The sequence below is a fragment of the Trematomus bernacchii genome, unplaced genomic scaffold, assembly GCF_902827165.1.
Source record: "Trematomus bernacchii unplaced genomic scaffold, fTreBer1.1, whole genome shotgun sequence".
NCBI lineage: Eukaryota > Metazoa > Chordata > Actinopteri > Perciformes > Nototheniidae > Trematomus > Trematomus bernacchii.
Window position 1 is genome coordinate 15,934,595 of NW_022987593.1, and position 20,468 is coordinate 15,955,062.

Genomic DNA, 20,468 nt, shown 5'->3' on the forward strand with positions numbered 1-20,468 from the left:
GAAGCTGAAGCTGGATGAGCCGCTGCCGCTCTAACATTTAACTGAAGCAGATTAAAGTCTCAATTTAAAAGATTTCTATTTAAATAATTGTCTGTGAAATCGCTATCACCATAAGAGGTATTCAAATTGTGATTAAGCCTACGTCCCGCTGATTAAAGTATTGTAGTATTTTTTACATTTGCAAGATAACAAACTTGGTGTCTGTGGCAACATTCCCCAAAGAGTAGCATCTAATGCAAACTGAACGTGTCCCACTGCTGCAGCTTCTCAATAAAAGCCTTTAACTGGCAAAACAACTTTTCTTTTGGAGTCGGAAACACAGGAAATGCTAATTGTTAGTGAGCCTGACACTGACCGATGTTTTAAATCACGTCATCTTGTTGCATCCTCTTCTTCCACAATGCCATAATGGTTTTCTGAATGAGGAATTGGCACCACCTACTGCTGATCTCTACCAACCAAACTTCCCATAAATCGCATAACGGTAGTGTATGGGAACGGGCACAGATTTTTCTCTAAATTCAGCGAAATGTACGAATGCATTTGCATGGAAACCTAGCTACTGTGGATCACCACATTATCAGAGAGCGTCGTCTTGAAGCAACTTGCAAACTCCAGCTTCGTCTCAAATGTGTTTTTAAACACACGCCTTAAGTTGCAGTGAGTGATCTGATATGCCGTTCATTTCAGAAAACACCAAATTTGCTTTTGTTCGGAGTAAACTGCCAACTTTAGTCACAGCTGTTTCCTGTTTCTGAGTGTAAATATATGTGTGTGCGTGTGTGTGTTTGTGTGTGTGTGTGCTATGACAGCATAAAGTTGACCCCCATGTCCCACATACATACAGTACATACATACATTAAGCCACATTTCCCTGTGTAAACACCCATTCCACTAGTCCTACAGCTACGATGAGGAAACAAAGAGCGGAGGTGAAGAAGAGGAGGAGGAGGAGGAAGAAGAAGAAGAGGAAGAGGAGGAGAAGCGGTGAGAAAGCAGAGAAGGCCTCGTTCCCCTGCCGGCTGTGGAAAGCTGGAGCGGTTAGCTGAGTTTGAACGCGGTTGTGCTCTGTGGCGCCTGAGTGAACTGTGCAGTTTCTGGCAGTTTAGTGTTTCCTGTTTTCAAAATAAAAGAACAAACTTGGAAGTAAAAGCGCAAAAAAACACATGAGGCTGAAAAAATACGAAAGTAGTAACACTGCAACGATGAAAGGAATGACACAGACTCGTCCGTCCTCGTCCTTCTTTTGTTTTTAAGTTTATCTGCAGACAGTGATTTCATTGCCATGGGATTTGGGGGAATGTGCGCTGCCATGGCAAATGCATGAGAAAGAAACATTTTTTTTTTAGTGAACCACGAGCCATGCACTTATTCTCAACTAAGAATAACCCCCCCCCTCCCCTCCCCTCTCACAACCCCCGAAACCCCGCCCGCCCGCCCTCTCCCCGAAAAACAAAAGAAAACACCCTGTCGGTATGATACGAAACATCTGCACACGTAAGGCAACATTTTTGGTTTTTTGTTCCCTAAAACGGCTCTTCCAAACCAAGTGCAAAAAAGTCAAAAGAAGATTTTAAGAAAATAAGGGCAGAACAACCAACAACAAAAAAAAAGAGATGACCCGGGTCGACAACTTAATACTGACGGAGAGAAAAAATAAATAACAAAAACATTGCCTTCTGCAGTAAATAGCGCTGAAAATGTAGGAGACTTATTTTTTTTAGTGTGGGGAGACCGGCTGGAGTCTATCCCACTGTGCAAAAACCTCTTTTTAAAGTCCCTAAAAAGACTCCTCCCCGTCTGTGAGGAGGCAGAGCAGGAGAAAAAGAGGGGAGACTGGTATTTTTTTTTTCCTAAAATGGCTACGTGTTTTCCTCAAAAATGGCCACGGATGGGGACGGGCTCACTCCCGCCCGCTGGCTGAGTACGAGAACTGTGGGAAGTGAGGCCTCCGCTCGTTGTCCGCCGCGTCCATCCCGTCCTCATCGTCTGCAGGAGAGACAGAGAGGAGGAGAGTCAGAGGAGAACATAAAACATGTGTGTGTGTGTGTGTGTGTGTGTGTGTGTGTGTGTGAGATACGGGACTCCTCCTCACCTCTATAGTGGGGTGTGTGAGTGTGAGTGTGAGAGTGTGTGTGTGAGTGTGAGTGTGAGAGTGTGTGTGCGAGTGCGTGTGTGTGTGTGACTGTTAGCTTCCCTAGAGCAAGGTGCACTGCTCTGTCAGAATGAGGTGTGAATGGGTGAATGACTCGTATTATGTAAAGCGCTGTAAGGGGTCAAACAGACCTGATAATATATATACATTAATAAGTACAGTCCATCCATTTTACCATGTGTGTATGTGTGTCATGTGATTAGGACTTTGTTTGACCGACTATAAAAGGCAATATCTTGATTGGATGGATCTCTATTGTTTGATGTTCACAAGTCAAGTGAGAAGTAGTACATATAGATAAACATTAGTAAATAAGAATCACACAATGACATTATTAAAGTGAGTAAGTGAGTATAATATTTTTCAGCTCACAGTCCAAGCCCCTACTGACTGAGCCACTGACTTATAATAATGATACAAGTTTACCAATATTTTGGATTGAAGTTGCTGATGGTAGTTGTTTTGGGGTACAGACAGACATGAACATCATTTTTTTGTGAAGCTTAAACACGCTTAAAATAAATCCTGGTCATAGCAGAGGTCTGTCTTAACTGGTGTCCATTGAACGTTTCAGCTACGTTTTATTTGAATGACAGGTACATATTTATCATTTTAGCTCACTTTCAGACTAACAAAACCATGATCTACTGCACACCAGTTTCCTTCATAGATGACACACCTTAATAGTTTTGCAGTTGGTGTATAACGACTGTTCAAAGGCTAGACCAGTTATTCATAACTACATTTTCTGCAAATGTTGAAAGCCAAATATGTTCAGGTAGAAGGAGGAGCTTACATTTCTCCGGCGGAGTGATGGTGATGGTCTGTGCTGTGAACTCCTCGTCGAAGTAGCGTGTGTCCGTCTCTGAGCTGACCTGCGGCTGGAAAGGAGGGACCAGCTGCAACCAGACAGGAAGTAGAAGGAGACAGGAAGTAGACGGAGACAGGAAGTAGACGGAGACAGGAAGAAACAGACAGTTATTAAAGCTGAGTTTGCTGTGAGGATAAAAAAATACATGGAATTGTTAATCAATATATTTATTAAACTACATTAAATTCAAAAGGCTTTAATGGCATGTGTCGCCAAAGCAATCTTGACAGTAGTTGCAAAACAAAAACAAATAATCTATATTGTGGGGGAAACTTCTGAAGCAATGGAGAGTCAGGACTCAGAGAGACACGAGGAGAGCTGGAGCTTTGATGGCAAACACCGACGGTTTATTTGGAGCTTCGGCCGGAGAATTCACAAGACATGTCATAGAGCCACGATCTGACCACACGGATGAGTTGCCACAATCAATTCTGAAGAACCCTTCCTCTCACATGATGTTTGAACTAGTTTGGAGGAGGGTAATCCACATTCTTCACTAGATAGACTAAACAGCTGGGGACACTGAATTACTTGCAACTGACGCCTAATGGCCTCGAAGATTTCCAACCTTGGAGACGAGAAGGAAGCGTTCCATATGTCCCCATAACAATGAACTATGTTTGACCGAAAGATGCCCGGTCATAAACTGGCCACAACAACATATGGCTAATGCAGCCCCCCTCTTAAGGGAGATAACAGATGCCAAGGTCATAAACGTCAGAGGGCAAAAGGTAAACATCTATGGGAATTATTCCCCAACATATATAAATATATTTTACATTTTCCCAGCGTTATAGTTTGGGATTATTAATTATGAACTGCGCCGTCCTGCATAACGAGTAATTTTATATCTGGTACTTTAAAGGGGACCTATCATGCAAAATGCACTTTTGTACGTCTTTTCTACATGAATATGTGTCCCCGGTGTTCCAGGGAACTCACCAAGTGTCAGAAAACACAACCCTCTCTATTTTCCTCCATACCCAAATCTCTAAAAAAGGGGCTGCAACGGATCTGATAAAAACTGATCCAGATTTGAACACTGTCCTGACGTCAGGACGGTGGCGCTACGGCTATTGGGCCAACTCCACCAATCAGGAGGAGACAGCCACGGCCATTGTCGTTCGAAAGCGCTGGAGACGCTGTAGTACATATGCCAGGCCTGTAGATGGTGCTGTTCTCACTGAATCAACCCTTGCAAAAACAGAGCTACATTTTTTTTAAATTGAGCGAAATGAGGCATGGCTAAAATGCATGATCTGTTTGGTATTTTGAAAAAAAAAAAAGTATAAATATGCCTTATATAGGTATGGTCCTACACTATATTATTCAAATATAGCATGATAGGTCCACTTTAAATATACTTTGATGTAAGTACTTTTTTTACTTATACAAAAGTAGGTTCTTTAGGTTTTTTTTATTTTGAATGCAGGACTTTAACTAACCAGTTACTAATCGACTGAAAGCCAAACCAACCAATCAGGTGGATTCTTTAAAAAAAATCAATCTAAAAAAGTATACATTTAATTGATATTGTTCTATTATAATTTCACAAAGAAACCTTACATTAAATACAAGTATGCATAAAACATACACACACAAATAAAAACATGAGGCAATGAAAGGAAACATAAGGTTTGTTTTATTTCATATCTGTACACGCTGCATTCCTTCAAGTTAAACGAAGACATTTTTTTTTTTAGAGGATTGTTTGGACTGCTTATTGTTCTTCTACTTGCGTAAAGATGAGGTAATTGTTTTTCTATTCTGGAGTTAATGCTTTTAACAGCCAGGCTTTTTTTGAATAATGAGGTAACCCTGATCCCAGAATATCTCAGGTAGGCAGTTTTAGAATAACTCTCCGCTGTCTCCTGCTCTCACCTTCTTGTCGTAGACGTCCTGCCAGTCGACTGCATTGAAGTAGCTGTGTCTCATGATCTCCTTCGCGTCATCCGGCCCGCCGCCCAGCCTGTCAGAACACAGAGAAGAACACATCAAAACCTGCTCCAACAAAGTCTCCATCAATAGACCCAGAATATCCACCTGCTACGCATCCCAAAATAACCGCCGGGTGAGCGAGTTCGCTGCGAAGCTGTTTCTTCATTAGAGGCAGAGACGCCTCCGGGACAATCAGAGGGAAATTAGCAGCAGCAGATCTGTGAAACGGCACTTTACTGAACACCAGTTATCACGAGGAGGTCTGTTCTCTGATAACGATGTGGTGGAGGTTTAAACGGGCATTAACTGCTGAATTCTGGGAAATAAAACCAAATATATCTTTTATTCTGTGGATAAGAAACTGGGGCGTGAGCGGTCAATATGTTTCTTTTTTTGCTAAACCTTAAAGTGCTGGTTTTGTACTATTATCCCTCCCCGTGTGTGTGTGTGTGTGTGTGTGTGTGTGTGTGTGTGTGTGTGTGTGTGTGTGTGTTAAATATATCTTACTTATTTAAAACCAATGTGTAGACTGATGCTTTAGGACAATTTAAAGCCACTCGTTTTTTAAACATGTAGTTATTACTTCTTTTGTGTCTGTTTAGTTCAATGTTCAAATTACATCAATATCATTATGTTCAAAAAGTAATGTAATATGTATATTGGTGTGTGACGCACTTTCTTGTTACCTTTTTTGTAGGAAACGTGCAATATAAATAAAGTAAGGTGGATTTATTGACTGATATTTCTCTGCATAACGCCATATTTTCTCCCTTTACTGTGAAAGCCAGGAGACGGTGTGTTTAACACCACAATATTAATGTGTGTGTGTGTGTGTGTGTGTGTGTGCACGTCTGTGTGTACGTGTGGGTGTGTATCTGTGTGTGTGTATACGTGTGCGTGTCTGTGCGTGCGTCTGTGTACCGTTTGTTGGGGTCCTTGATGAGCAGCCCTGACAGCAGCGGTGTGTGTGTGTGTGTGTGTGTGTGTGTGTGTGTGTGTGTGTGTGTGTACCGTTTGTTGGGGTCCTTGATGAGCAGCCCTGACAGCAACGGTGTGTGTGTGTGTGTGTGTGTGTGTGTGTGTGTGTGTGTGTGTGTGTGTGTGTGTGTGTGTGTGTGTGTACCGTTTGTTGGGGTCCTTGATGAGCAGCCCTGACAGCAGCGACTTGGCGTCTGCAGACAGAGTTCTGGGGAACTTGATCTCCTCCATGAGGATGAGCTCGAACAGCTTCTCGTGGTCCTGGTTGTAGAACGGCAGGCGGCCGCACATCATCTCGTACGTCACCACGCCCAGACCCCACCAGTCCACCGCCCGGCCGTAGTCGTTGTCCTCCAGCACCTGAACACACCACATGGGACGGATTTAACAACAATGTTTTCTATTAAAAGCAAAATGGAAGTAACAAAAAACACTTTCATTGACAGTGTTCAGTTTGTAATCAGCTGTTCTATTGATGTTTTTCTTCTGTCCTTTAACAATGGCATTTTTATAGTAGTTTATATATAGTGGTAAAAAATCATTTGACACTAAAATATCAAAATCTTTCTAAGAACTACAATGCACAATGTTTGTAACTTTTCAATTATAGAAAACAGAAATAAAATGATATTCATGACCATTCAAACTGCATCAAGTTACATGCGTGTTTTTTCGTCAGCATTTTATTTTGGATTTCACGTCTTTTTCCCCAACTTTGAAGAACTTCCACAACAATGACATAATGTGTGTGCGAGTGGCTGTGAGGCAACCATCTGCGAGTCATTTGGCACACGTTTACATTTAACTGTCAAAACTGCAGAGTTGTTAATAATAATAATGTTATCTACATTTCAAACAGCTTTCACCCTAAAAAGCAGAATTAAATAATTCAAACATTAGTTTAGTTGAGGTCCCTATAATGTTGCATGACAGGGGACAACATTGTTTTCCACTCCACTCCAGCGTCTGCGACCCTCGATTATTATATTGAACATATTATTTTATTATGTATCCACTACGCTGCAATTTTGCACTGAGTATTAACTTTTGTCTTTGGGTCTTCTGCAGTCTCCTCAGTGGTTTCATTGACGAAGTTTAAAATGTGGTTTGTCAGTCCATCTTATGTCCAGCTGGTATTCTAACCAGTGCTAAACCTGGGTTGCGTCGAATAGTCCATTTAGCTTAGGAACCTTCCTAACGGAGTGAAATGACCCGGGAGTACCTCAGTGGCAGCCATGATAAGTGCCGTTCAAATTCTCTAGATGAAAGGAAAGGAGGTCAAACTCCCTTTATAACCTCCTTTAGCTTAGGAACCACTGGACCTCCCTGACCTAAAGGAGAGGAGAAAATGCTGCCCCACAATGCCTTGCGGCCGCAGCATTTGCCGTCACACAACAGTCGGCCGTTCACGGAAACAACCGATTATGAACGAGAAATTATATCATGAAAGTTACGGTTCAAAACGTATGTGGTAAGTTGCCAAAGTGCTTTGTTTTGAACGTTCATCAGTATTATAATCAAAAAGAGAAATATGAACGTTAGTTTTTACTGAAATGATCAAATAAAGTCAACATTTCACAGTCTTTACTGAGCTGTGTGGGGTTTGTTCAACTTTTAAAAGATGTTTGAATGGTGATATACACAGTGATAGATGTTAAGGACTAACGTTTATAATAAATACATTTGTATTGATTTTAAGATCTTTTCATACAATCATACGTATTGGGATCATTTGTATTAATGTGGACCGGAGGGAGAGGGTGACGAGCATAAGTTTCACTTTCCTTTTTTATTTCAATTCCAACTTTGGTCATGAAGAATATGTTTCTCTGTTGTCCCCGTTCTTAAAGCATAAAGCAACAGCATCAGAGCACGGTGCAGAGTCTCTAGATGAGTTTACAGTAGTCCCTCGTTCTTATTAAACATCCATGTTGTAGTCCGCTGTATAGAAAACTGTAGTTTCCATAGTTTCCCCACAGCAGCAGACGCACATTTATGACCTCCGCTGGCGCATCATAAACACGTCGGATAGTGAAAGTGCAGTCGGATTCTCTAAAGTACCGCAGTCTCTTCTCCTAAGTCCTTTTGAATTCTCCTATCCACTATCCCTTAACCCCATGACGTTTCACTCAAGAGGTCAAGGAATAGACGATAGGGTTAGAACTTAGGAGCTGATTTTTGGACTATTCGACTGTAACCCTGGACTAACCTTTTGTTTATATTGTTAATTCCAGCTTGTTGGATGCATTATTGTTGTGCACATGACACTGAAACAAGAACCTGTTCCTATTTAAATGCGTACACATTTTGATACTGAACTTCCATTTTCTTTTTACCAAAATCTGCAGATTTGTTTGTATTATTACAAATAAATATATATTTGTCTTTCTGTCCTTTCAAATTACAGTCTGTTTGAAGCATTGCAATTCCTTGATACAAAATAACATTTATTGGACAAGAGGGCGTTCTACAACCAAAAGAATGAACCCATTTAGAAATATAGAGAAGTCCTGTTAGACATCTCACTGGACCGAATTAAGATTTTGTGGCAGGAGATCTCAAACTTTTGAACAGAATCGAACATTAATAACGAAAGAGGCCATGGTGAGCTTAACTGATCTGATATCACTTTCAAGATCTCCACCAAGGACCACATTAGAAGAAGTGAAATAAGGCCCTGACATCCTGCTCTGATGTAAATAAACATTAAGCTGCCGTTAGAGGAAATACACGTGACGGTACTTCCACAAATGTGACTCCCGGTGGTTGTGGCTGAATGAAAAACAACACGCGACCAAAACAGACGACAGCGAGACTCAGTTTGGGATTTTATATAAAGTTGTGGGATAGTTTCAAATTCCATTTTTCACTAAACTATTATCCACACCAAAATAACTCCCAATAGTTTGGGATATCTGTAAAAACATATCTCAAACAAATAATAATATAAAATAAACTAGGAATGCTATTAGGATAAAATATCTTCAACTCCATGTATTGTATGTTTTCTCAATTCCTTCGGCTAATTAAATAAACTTATTTGAATCTGATTTTGTGTACTATTATCCCTCCCTGTGTGTTGTGTCTGAATGGATCTAGTTGTGTGTGAGTGTGAATGTATCTAGTTGTGTGTGAATGTATCTAGTTGTGTGTGAGTGTGAATGTATCTAGTTGTGTGTGAATGTATCTAGTTCTGTGTGAATGTATCTAGTTCTGTGTGAGTGTGAATGTATCTAGTTGTGTGTGAATGTATCTAGTTCTGTGTGAATGTATCTAGTTCTGTGTGAGTGTGAATGTATCTAGTTGTGTGTGAATGTATCTAGTTCTGTGTGAATGTATCTAGTTCTGTGTGAATGTATGTAGTTGTGTGTGAGTGTGAATGTATCTAGTTGTGTGTGAGTGTGAATGTATCGAGTTGTGTGTGAGTGTGAATGTATCTAGTTGTGTGTGAGTGTGAATGTATCTAGTTGTGTGTGAGTGTGAATGTATGTAGTTGTGTGTGAGTGTGAATGTATCTAGTTGTGTGTGAGTGTGAATGTATCTAGTTGTGTGTGAGTGTGAATGTATGTAGTTGTGTCTGAATGTATCTAGTTGTGTGTGAGTGTGAATGTATCTAGTTGTGTGTGAGTGTGAATGTATCGAGTTGTGTGTGAGTGTGAATGTATGTAGTTGTGTCTGAATGTATCTAGTTGTGTGTGAGTGTGAATGTATCTAGTTGTGTGTGAGTGTGAATGTATGTAGTTGTGTCTGAATGTATCTAGTTGTGTGTGAGTGTGAATGTATCGAGTTGTGTGTGAGTGTGAATGTATGTAGTTGTGTCTGAATGTATCTAGTTGTGTGTGAGTGTGAGTGTATCTAGTTGTGTGTGAGTGTGAATGTATCTAGTTGTGCGCGAGTGTGAATGTATCTAGTTGTGCGTGAGTGTGAATGTATCTAGTTGTGTGTGAGTGTGAATGTATCTAGTTGTGTGTGAGTGTGAATGTATCTAGTTGTGTGTGAGTGTGAATGTATCTAGTTGTGTGTGAGTGTGAATGTATCTAGTTGTGTGTGAGTGTGAATGTATCTAGTTGTGTGTGAGTGTGAATTGATCTAGTTGTGTGTGAGTGTGAATGTATCTAGTTGTAGGGATGGGTATCGTTAAGGTTTTAACGGTACTACTACTTTTATCGATACCGCTTATCGGTCCGGTCTTTTAACGGTACTCTTATCGGTTCTTTTGGAGAGAAAAATGAGGTAAACGAACTATATGTTGTATGTCAGGGACTACGAATGGAAATTAGCTCAAAGCTAAAATCCGGCATATTTACACTTGAAGCATTATTTGTCTAAAGTGTTCATTAATGTGCATTGTCCCTATTCAAATAAACGATTAAATGACAAATGAAAATAAACAAATTGTGAACAAAACTAACATTGCTTTTTATTTAAATTAAATACATAATATTTCACATCAAAAGAAACAACAACGTTTTAACAAATGGTATTAAATAATCTGATGACAGAACTGTGAACAGAATGGCTGAAACTTTAACAAACTAAATAACTCAGTTCCCTCTAATCATTAACCCATGTTTGTATCATTGAGTTAGCTCCGTGTGTTGCTGCTAGCATACATAACACCTGACGTGGAAACGTTACTCGTGGATGGGGCAACAGAGCTACTAGAAAGACAGTCAAACCCGGTGCATTCCTCCGTCTGAATGTGGTGCACTTTTGCTAAATGTTTAGACAAATTGCTCGTGTTACCGCCCTGACATGCTAAACTCTTATTGCACTTTAGGCAACGAGCGAGACGGGTAAAGTTGAACCACACCTCGGAACGCGTTCTCTCCGCCATCTCCTCCGTGTGTGTGTGTTGCTGCATGTAGCAGCTGCGTGTGTGTAAACTGCCCCGCCCCCTCGCACACAGACGGGGGAGAGAGATCTCTCGTCTGGATTGGAGAGATCGAAAATACTAAAAATGACGCATTTTGCAGTCTTTTTGCGTATTAGAAACGGAGTTGGCGACACTAAAACTGCAATATAATGTTTGTGTAGCAATAATACACATGACATATTTTTTAGATGTCTCCAGTACCGATAAAAAGACTGATAACGTCGGAGATTAACGGTACCACGGTCTTTAATAATTCAGCCCCGGGGCCCGTTTAATACCGGGGCTCGGTACCCATCCCTATCTAGTTGTGTGTGAGTGTGAATGTATGTAGTTGTGTGTGAGTGTGAATGTATCGAGTTGTGTGTGAGTGTGAATGTATCTAGTTGTGTGTGAGTGTATCTAGTTGTGTGTGAGTGTGAATGTATCGAGTTGTGTGTGAGTGTGAATGTATCTAGTTGTGTGTGAGTGTGAATGTAACTAGTTGTGTGTGAGTGTGAATGTATCGAGTTGTGTGTGAGTGTGAGTGTATCTAGTTGTGTGTGTGTGTGAGAGTGTATCTAGTTGTGTGTGAGTGTGAGTGTATCTAGTTGTGTGTGTGTGTGAGTGTATCTAGTTGTGTGTGTGTGTGAATGTATGTAGTTGTGTGTGAGTGTGAATGTATGTAGTTGTGTGTGTGTGTGAGTGTATCTAGTTGTGTGTGTGTGTGAGTGTATCTAGTTGTGTGTGTGTGTGAATGTATGTAGTTGTGTGTGAGTGTGAATGTATCTAGTTGTGTGTGTGTGTGTGTATCTAGTTGTGTGTGTGTGTGAATGTATGTAGTTGTGTGTGAGTGTGAATGTATGTAGTTGTGTGTGTGTGTGAGTGTATCTAGTTGTGTGTGTGTGTGAGTGTATCTAGTTGTGTGTGAGTGTGAGTGTATCTAGTTGTGTGTGAGTGTGAATGTATCTAGTTGTGTGTGTGTGTGAGTGTATCTAGTTGTGTGTGTGTGTGAGTGTATCTAGTTGTGTGTGAGTGTGAGTGTATCGAGTTGTGTGTGAGTGTGAGTGTATCTAGTTGTGTGTGTGTGTGAGAGTGTATCTAGTTGTGTGTGTGTGAGTGTATCTAGTTGTGTGTGAGTGTGAATGTATGTAGTTGTGTGTGAATGTATCTAGTTGTGTGTGAGTGTGAATGTATCTAGTTGTGTGTGTGTGTGAGTGTATCTAGTTGTGTGTGTGTGTGTGAGTGTATCTAGTTGTGTGTGAGTGTATCTAGTTGTGTGTGAGTGTGAATGTATCTAGTTGTGTGTGAGTGTGAATGTATCTAGTTGTGTGTGAGTGTGAATGTATCTAGTTGTGTGTGAGTGTGAATGTATCTAGTTGTGTGTGAGTGTGAATGTATCTAGTTGTGTGTGAGTGTGAATGTATCTAGTTGTGTGTGAGTGTGAGTGTATCTAGTTGTGTGTGAATGTATCTAGTTGTGTGTGAGTGTGAATGTATCTAGTTGTGTGTGAGTGTGAATGTATCTAGTTGTGTGTGAGTGTGAATGTATCTAGTTGTGTGTGAGTGTGAATGTATCTAGTTGTGTGTGAGTGTGAATGTATCTAGTTGTGTGTGAGTGTATCTAGTTGTGTGTGTGTGTGAATGTATCTAGTTGTGTGTGAGTGTGAATGTATGTAGTTGTGTGTGAGTGTGAATGTAACTAGTTGTGTGTGAGTGTGAATGTATCGAGTTGTGTGTGAGTGTGAATGTATCTAGTTGTGTGTGAGTGTGAGTGTATCTAGTTGTGTGTGTGTGTGAGAGTGTATCTAGTTGTGTGTGTGTGTGAGTGTATCTAGTTGTGTATCTAGTTGTGTGTGTGTGTGAGTGTATCTAGTTGTGTGTGTGTGTGAATGTATGTAGTTGTGTGTGAGTGTGAATGTATGTAGTTGTGTGTGTGTGTGAGTGTATCTAGTTGTGTGTGTGTGTGAGTGTATCTAGTTGTGTGTGAGTGTGAATGTATCTAGTTGTGTGTGTGTGTGTGTATCTAGTTGTGTGTGTGTGTGAATGTATGTAGTTGTGTGTGAGTGTGAATGTATGTAGTTGTGTGTGTGTGTGAGTGTATCTAGTTGTGTGTGTGTGTGAGTGTATCTAGTTGTGTGTGAGTGTGAGTGTATCTAGTTGTGTGTGAGTGTGAATGTATCTAGTTGTGTGTGTGTGTGAGTGTATCTAGTTGTGTGTGTGTGTGAGTGTATCTAGTTGTGTGTGAGTGTGAGTGTATCGAGTTGTGTGTGAGTGTGAGTGTATCTAGTTGTGTGTGTGTGTGAGAGTGTATCTAGTTGTGTGTGTGTGAGTGTATCTAGTTGTGTGTGAGTGTGAATGTATGTAGTTGTGTGTGAATGTATCTAGTTGTGTGTGAGTGTGAATGTATCTAGTTGTGTGTGTGTGTGAGTGTATCTAGTTGTGTGTGTGTGTGTGAGTGTATCTAGTTGTGTGTGAGTGTATCTAGTTGTGTGTGAGTGTGAATGTATCTAGTTGTGTGTGAGTGTGAATGTATCTAGTTGTGTGTGAGTGTGAATGTATCTAGTTGTGTGTGAGTGTGAATGTATCTAGTTGTGTGTGAGTGTGAATGTATCTAGTTGTGCGTGAGTGTGAATGTATCTAGTTGTGTGTGAGTGTGAGTGTATCTAGTTGTGTGTGTGTGTGAGTGTATCTAGTTGTGTGTGAGTGTGAGTGTATCTAGTTGTGTGTGAGTGTGAATGTATCTAGTTGTGTGTGTGTGTGAGTGTATCTAGTTGTGTGTGTGTGTGAGTGTATCTAGTTGTGTGTGAGTGTGAGTGTATCGAGTTGTGTGTGAGTGTGAGTGTATCTAGTTGTGTGTGTGTGTGAGAGTGTATCTAGTTGTGTGTGTGTGAGTGTATCTAGTTGTGTGTGAGTGTGAATGTATGTAGTTGTGTGTGAATGTATCTAGTTGTGTGTGAGTGTGAATGTATCTAGTTGTGTGTGTGTGTGAGTGTATCTAGTTGTGTGTGTGTGTGTGAGTGTATCTAGTTGTGTGTGAGTGTATCTAGTTGTGTGTGAGTGTGAATGTATCTAGTTGTGTGTGAGTGTGAATGTATCTAGTTGTGTGTGAGTGTGAATGTATCTAGTTGTGTGTGAGTGTGAATGTATCTAGTTGTGTGTGAGTGTGAATGTATCTAGTTGTGTGTGAGTGTATCTAGTTGTGTGTGTGTGTGAATGTATCTAGTTGTGTGTGAGTGTGAATGTATGTAGTTGTGTGTGAGTGTGAATGTAACTAGTTGTGTGTGAGTGTGAATGTATCGAGTTGTGTGTGAGTGTGAATGTATCTAGTTGTGTGTGAGTGTGAGTGTATCTAGTTGTGTGTGTGTGTGAGAGTGTATCTAGTTGTGTGTGTGTGTGTGAGTGTATCTAGTTGTGTGTGAGTGTGAATGTATGTAGTTGTGTGTGAGTGTGAATGTATCTAGTTGTGTGTGAGTGTATCTAGTTGTGTGTGTGTGTGAATGTATCTAGTTGTGTGTGAGTGTGAATGTATCTAGTTGTGTGTGAGTGTGAATGTATCTAGTTGTGTGTGAGTGTGAATGTATCTAGTTGTGTGTGAGTGTGAATGTATCTAGTTGTGTGTGAATGTATCTAGTTGTGTGTGAGTGTATCTAGTTGTGTGTGTGTGTGAATGTATCTAGTTGTGTGTGAGTGTGAATGTATCTAGTTGTGTGTGAGTGTGAATGTATCTAGTTGTGTGTGAGTGTGAATGTATCTAGTTGTGTGTGAGTGTGAGTGTATCTAGTTGTGTGTGAGTGTGAATGTATCTAGTTGTGTGTGTGTGTGTGAGTGTATCTAGTTGTGTGTGTGTGTGAATGTATGTAGTTTTGTGTGAATGTATCTAGTTGTGTGTGAGTGTGAATGTATGTAGTTGTGTGTGAGTGTGAATGTATGTAGTTGTGTGTGAGTGTGAATGTATGTAGTTGTGTGTGAGTGTGAATGTATCTAGTTGTGTGTGAGTGTGAATGTATCTAGTTGTGTGTGAGTGTATCTAGTTGTGTGTGTGTGTGAATGTATCTAGTTGTGTGTGAGTGTGAATGTATCTAGTTGTGTGTGTGTGAGTGTATCTAGTTGTGTGTGTGTGTGTGAGTGTATCTAGTTGTGTGTGAGTGTGAATGTATCTAGTTGTGTGTGAGTGTGAGTGTATCTAGTTGTGTGTGAGTGTGAATGTATGTAGTTGTGTGTGTGTGTGAATGTATCTAGTTGTGTGTGTGTGAGTGTATCTAGTTGTGTGTGAGTGTGAGTGTATCTAGTTGTGTGTGAGTGTGAGTGTATCTAGTTGTGTGTGAGTGTGAATGTATCTAGTTGTGTGTGAGTGTGAATGTATCTAGTTGTGTGTGAGTGTGAATGTATCTAGTTGTGTGTGAGTGTGAGTGTATCTAGTTGTGTGTGAGTGTGAATGTATGTAGTTGTGTGTGTGTGTGAGTGTATCTAGTTGTGTGTGTGTGAGTGTATCTAGTTGTGTGTGAGTGTGAGTGTATCTAGTTGTGTGTGAGTGTGAATGTATCTAGTTATGTGTGTGTGTGAGTGTATCTAGTTGTGTGTGTGTGTGAATGTATGTAGTTGTGTGTGAATGTATCTAGTTGTGTGCGAGTGTGAGTGTATCTAGTTGTGTGTGTGTGTGAATGTATGTAGTTGTGTGTGTGTGAGTGTATCTAGTTGTGTGTGTGTGAGTGTATCTAGTTGTGTGTGAGTGTGAGTGTATCTAGTTGTGTGTGTGTGTGAATGTATGTAGTTGTGTGTGTGTGTGAGTGTATCTAGTTGTGTGTGTGTGAGTGTATCTAGTTGTGTGTGAGTGTGAGTGTATCTAGTTGTGTGTGTGTGTGAATGTATGTAGTTGTGTGTGTGAGTGTATCTAGTTGTGTGTGTGAGTGTATCTAGTTGTGTGTGAGTGTGAATGTATCTAGTTGTGTGTGTGTGTGAGTGTATCTAGTTGTGTGTGTGTGTGAGTGTATCTAGTTGTGTGTGAGTGTGAGTGTATCGAGTTGTGTGTGAGTGTATCTAGTTGTGTGTGTGTGTGAGAGTGTATCTAGTTGTGTGTGTGTGTGAGTGTATCTAGTTGTGTGTGAGTGTGAATGTATCTAGTTGTGTGTGAGTGTGAATGTATCTAGTTGTGTGTGAGTGTGAATGTATCTAGTTGTGTGTGAGTGTGAATGTATCTAGTTGTGTGTGTGTGTGTGTGTGTGTGTATCTAGTTGTGTGTGTGTGTGTGAGTGTATCTAGTTGTGTGTGAGTGTGAGTGTATCTAGTTGTGTGTGAGTGTGAATGTATGTAGTTGTGTGTGTGTGTGAATGTATCTAGTTGTGTGTGAGTGTGAATGTATCTAGTTGTGTGTGAGTGTGAATGTATCTAGTTGTGTGTGAGTGTGAATGTATCTAGTTGTGTGTGAGTGTGAATGTATCGAGTTGTGTGTGTGTCTGAATGTATCTAGTTGTGTGTGAGTGTGAATGTATCTAGTTGTGTGTGAGTGTGAATGTATCTAGTTGTGTGTGAGTGTGAATGTATCTAGTTGTGTGTGAGTGTGAATGTATCTAGTTGTGTGTGTGTGAGTGTATCTAGTTGTGTGTGTGTGTGAGTGTATCGAGTTGTGTGTGAGTGTGAATGTATCTAGTTGTGTGTGAGTGTGAATGTATCTAGTTGTGTGTGAGTGTGAATGTATGTAGTTGTGTGTGAGTGTGACCTCTGACCTCAGGGGCCAGGTACTCTGGGGTCCCACAGAAGGTCTTCATGGTGGCAGTGTCGGTGATGCCTTCTTTGCACAGGCCGAAGTCTGTGATCTTGATGTGGCCGTCTTTGTCCAACATGAGGTTCTCCAGCTGGTGAGGAGGACAACAGACATTAAAAACATGACCCTCGATTTCAAGACCAATCTGGACTTGTTTCTCAATGTTGAATGATAAACTAAGAGCTGTAAACTCAAGTGTTGATGATTCATTTCAAATTGTAATTGTGAAACAGAAACCAAAACACAAAGAAAAAAAAACACGTACAAAGGAAAAAGCTAAACAGGCACACTTATATAGACGTGGTCCATCGAGCATCCTACAACCTCACATATATAGGGTTCTTGTATTCAAGAACCAGGTGATAAACGTTAGATTCCTCTCAGGTGGAGTTTACCTTCAGATCCCGATAGACGATCTTTGCAGAATGAAGGTAATCTAGAGCAGAGACGATCTCAGCGCCGTAGAAACGGGTGCGGTCCTCCGAGAAAACTCTTTCTCTTGACAAATGGAAAAACAGCTGCAAACAAACACAATACAAATGTTGTTTTTAAGTATATTCATTAGGTACAAGACTAGTTATTAACATGCAGTAAAACTCAGAATGGGGTCGTGACAGACCGTAGCAACTATTTAAAAAAAAAGATGAATTATTAAAGGCAATCAATCGAGCAAAACTGTAAGAAAATACTGTTTCACGTCATATATATGTATGTATAACTATTTATTCTTGTAACTTTTCTTATTGGTTTAAGATGATTATTTATTCTCCATGCATGCGTTTGCTTCATTCTCCCCACAACAATCCAGGTTGCAACAAATATTTTCAGCAAAACCATTTCTAATAAATGAAACAATCTTTGACCAAACAAGACGAATAAATAAGAAATGAATAATACATTCTGAAGACGTTTCGCATCTCTATTTGTTAAAATGATTTCCTTAAGTAATACATCTCTAGCATCATTACAAACCCAGGACAGTGCAGACACTCTCCCCCAGCGAGACGAGTGAGAGCTTTCTGTTGAAGCTCTCCTCACCATTCTTCAATAAATCTTGAAATAACTTCCATGTTAAAATAAGACGGAACATCAGCCAGCATCAAAACCTCTTTTCTTTTTAAAGCGACTCTTTGAAGTCTCACCTCTCCTCCGTTGACGTACTCCATTACAAAGCACAGCCGATCCTTCGTCTGGAACGAGTACTTCAGAGACTGCAACACACACACACACACACACACACACACACACACACACACACACACACACACACACACACACACACACACACACACACACACACACACACACACACACACACACACACACACACACACACACACACACACACACACACACACACACACACACCACACACACACACACACACACACACACACACACACACACACACACACACACACACACACACACACACACACACACACACACACACACACACACACACACACACACACACACACACACACACACACACACACACACACACACACACACACACACACACACAACTCTGCTCAGCCATTTGTTTCAAACACATTTTTAAAGAAGCTTTGTGGTTTCTGTGCACGACATCTATCAAGAGGTCTTTGATGTGTACCTGCTTCTCTGTATTTATATCTATTCACATATTTTACAGCAGCACAGCACAGGTGTGTCTTCATGTAATGTGTTCATCGACATGCTGATACTCACAGTTAGGAATGGATGCCGAGTGTTTTTTAATACCCTACTTTCTGTGAGTGTGTGAGCAACTTCATCCTGCGATGGGAGATAAAACAGGAAAGGAGAGGCGTGGAGATTAGTCAGGAGACACTTTCTTGTTTTAGTCACAAGGAGGAGGATGTAATTGTTAGGGAGGTGTGTGAACATCGGGACCCTGTCATTTGAAACCAATCTGTTACTGAGATTTCTAAATATACTTCTCTAGACTAACAGAAGGTGATGCATTTTCATTTTTGCTATTTTCCCACTTAAATTCATGATGAATTTGCTTTCAATTCTAAAATATGACATTTCCATCCAGTGACCATTAACATGCTTTCCAGAAAAGGACCATATGTTAATCATATAATCATATTTTCATATATCTATTTCTTTCAATACTTTTGCATTTATTTGATTATTTATTTCCAATTGTATGCATTTCTATCATGTTCCCTTTCTTTGTATTGACTTTGTAGATATAGCAAATGAAAATAAAACAGTTGAAACTATGAAACTGAAATAAGGTAAGTGAAATAACTGAAATAATAAAAGGACCTTTGCTATGATGACTTCCTTCTTGAGGATCTTCATGGCGTAGTAGATGCCGCTCGCCTTCTCCCTCACCAGAATGACTTTCCCAAAAGTGCCTTTGCCCAGAAGCTTCAGATAGTCAAAGTCATTCATTGTCTGCAAACACAAACAACAGAGGAGCATGTGAGGAAAGAGCTTCTCCATCATTCAACACACTCACAGCCTTTTTTCATAACAAACAGCCCTTATTATCGCTTTTAATCGCATAGAAAATGATACTAAATATGAGACAGGGTAAAAAAAGGTTAAATGTGTTAGCATCTCCTCTTGTCATTTGTTTAAAGTCCTAAGAAAGTCTTTGTTTTGAGTGATATTTGGTTTCTACTGAGATGATGGTCACCTTCCGTTTGTAGTGTCCGATGGAGGTGTCCATCTCCTCCTCGTTGACGTTCTCGATGGCGGAGGAGGGGCTGCAGAGGATGCCCTCCTCCTCCTGCTTGGCCAGAGACTCTGCGACCGTCTGGATGGCCTCGGCCCACTCGTCCCTGCAGGACACAACAACAACAACAACAACGGGTTAAAATACCACTTTTTTGGTTAATTGCTTTCAACTCTAGCTTCAGCTTTAGACTGACCCCCTGAGCTTTAGGCTGACCCTCTGAGCTTTATGGCGCGTTTCCACTACACGGCCTCGCTCGGCCTCGCTCGGTATGGCTAGGCCTCGTTAGGACTGGCTCACTTTATGGCGCATTTCCATTACAGTTTAGGAACTGGGGTAGTATCTATAGTAACGCAGTGTAGGCGGAGCCGTGACGTCATCTTCAATGAGAACCCCAGAAAAACAACACAGCCGTTAGCTGTTAGCACTCAGAGCTCACAGCTCCTCATATATGTTCAGAAACTAGACAACAGTTAAACAAGTACAAACCACAGACTGCCTGTGTCATGGCGAATACAGTCGCTGCTTTATTTATGTCTGTATAGGCCGTTGTTGTGAGTGTGGACGGTCGGAGCATATACTGCGTTAGCTTAGCCAATCTCCATCTAGAAAACATGCATTTTAAAAGGTGTTTCGCCTGCCGTCTGTCTGCAGACTTGCCAAAGCATTAATTCATGGTTTTTACTAACCGGTATCAGTATGTTGTTACTTCGGCATCATTTTGAAACGTGTATTACAATTAAATCACGGTCAAATATGTCCATCTTGTTGTAGTTGTAGCCCCCTTGCCAGCGATGCTCTCTCTAGTTTAGCATACTCAGCCCGACTCAGCCTCGTTGTCTCTGGCCCTAGACCCGCGATTTTATGAGGCCAGAAAAACTGTGAATTAGGACCCGCCGGCCGGTACTAGGCCAAGTGGAAACGCAACCAAAAACGGGCCGCTGACGTCACAGCCCTCTTAAACCGTGCTCCGCACTGTAGTGGAAACGCGCCATTAGACTGACCCTCTGAGCTTTAGACTGACCCTCTGAGCTTTAGACTGACCCCCTGAGCTTTAGACTGACCCCCTGAGCTTTAGACTGACCCTCTGAGCTTTAGACTGACCCCCTGAGCTTTAGACTGACCCTCTGAGCTTTAGACTGACCCTCTGAGCTTTAGACTGACCCTCTGAGCTTTAGACTGACCCTCTGAGCTTTAGACTCTGAGCCTCTGAGCT

At 40.9% G+C, this 20,468-nt stretch overlaps 1 protein-coding gene across 4 annotated transcripts in view; it reads right to left on the reverse strand.

Moving 5' to 3' along the window:
- Nucleotides 1-1,445: 1,445 nt before the first annotated feature.
- akt3b (v-akt murine thymoma viral oncogene homolog 3b) overlaps nucleotides 1,446-20,468 on the reverse strand; it is a 36,994-nt gene continuing 17,971 nt past the window's right edge. For all 4 annotated transcript variants that reach the window (XM_034129765.1, XM_034129766.1, XM_034129768.1 and 1 more), the window contains exons 5-14: nucleotides 19,214-19,358; nucleotides 18,838-18,969; nucleotides 18,271-18,336; nucleotides 17,700-17,768; nucleotides 16,953-17,075; nucleotides 16,520-16,648; nucleotides 6,088-6,302; nucleotides 4,908-4,995; nucleotides 2,952-3,054; nucleotides 1,446-1,989 (exon numbers count right to left, since the gene is read on the reverse strand). In XM_034129765.1, coding sequence (XP_033985656.1) covers nucleotides 1,904-1,989; nucleotides 2,952-3,054; nucleotides 4,908-4,995; nucleotides 6,088-6,302; nucleotides 16,520-16,648; nucleotides 16,953-17,075; nucleotides 17,700-17,768; nucleotides 18,271-18,336; nucleotides 18,838-18,969; nucleotides 19,214-19,358 — 1,156 coding nt within the window. In that variant the 3' untranslated portion in view covers nucleotides 1,446-1,903. The remainder of the gene's footprint in view (nucleotides 1,990-2,951; nucleotides 3,055-4,907; nucleotides 4,996-6,087; nucleotides 6,303-16,519; nucleotides 16,649-16,952; nucleotides 17,076-17,699; nucleotides 17,769-18,270; nucleotides 18,337-18,837; nucleotides 18,970-19,213; nucleotides 19,359-20,468) is intronic.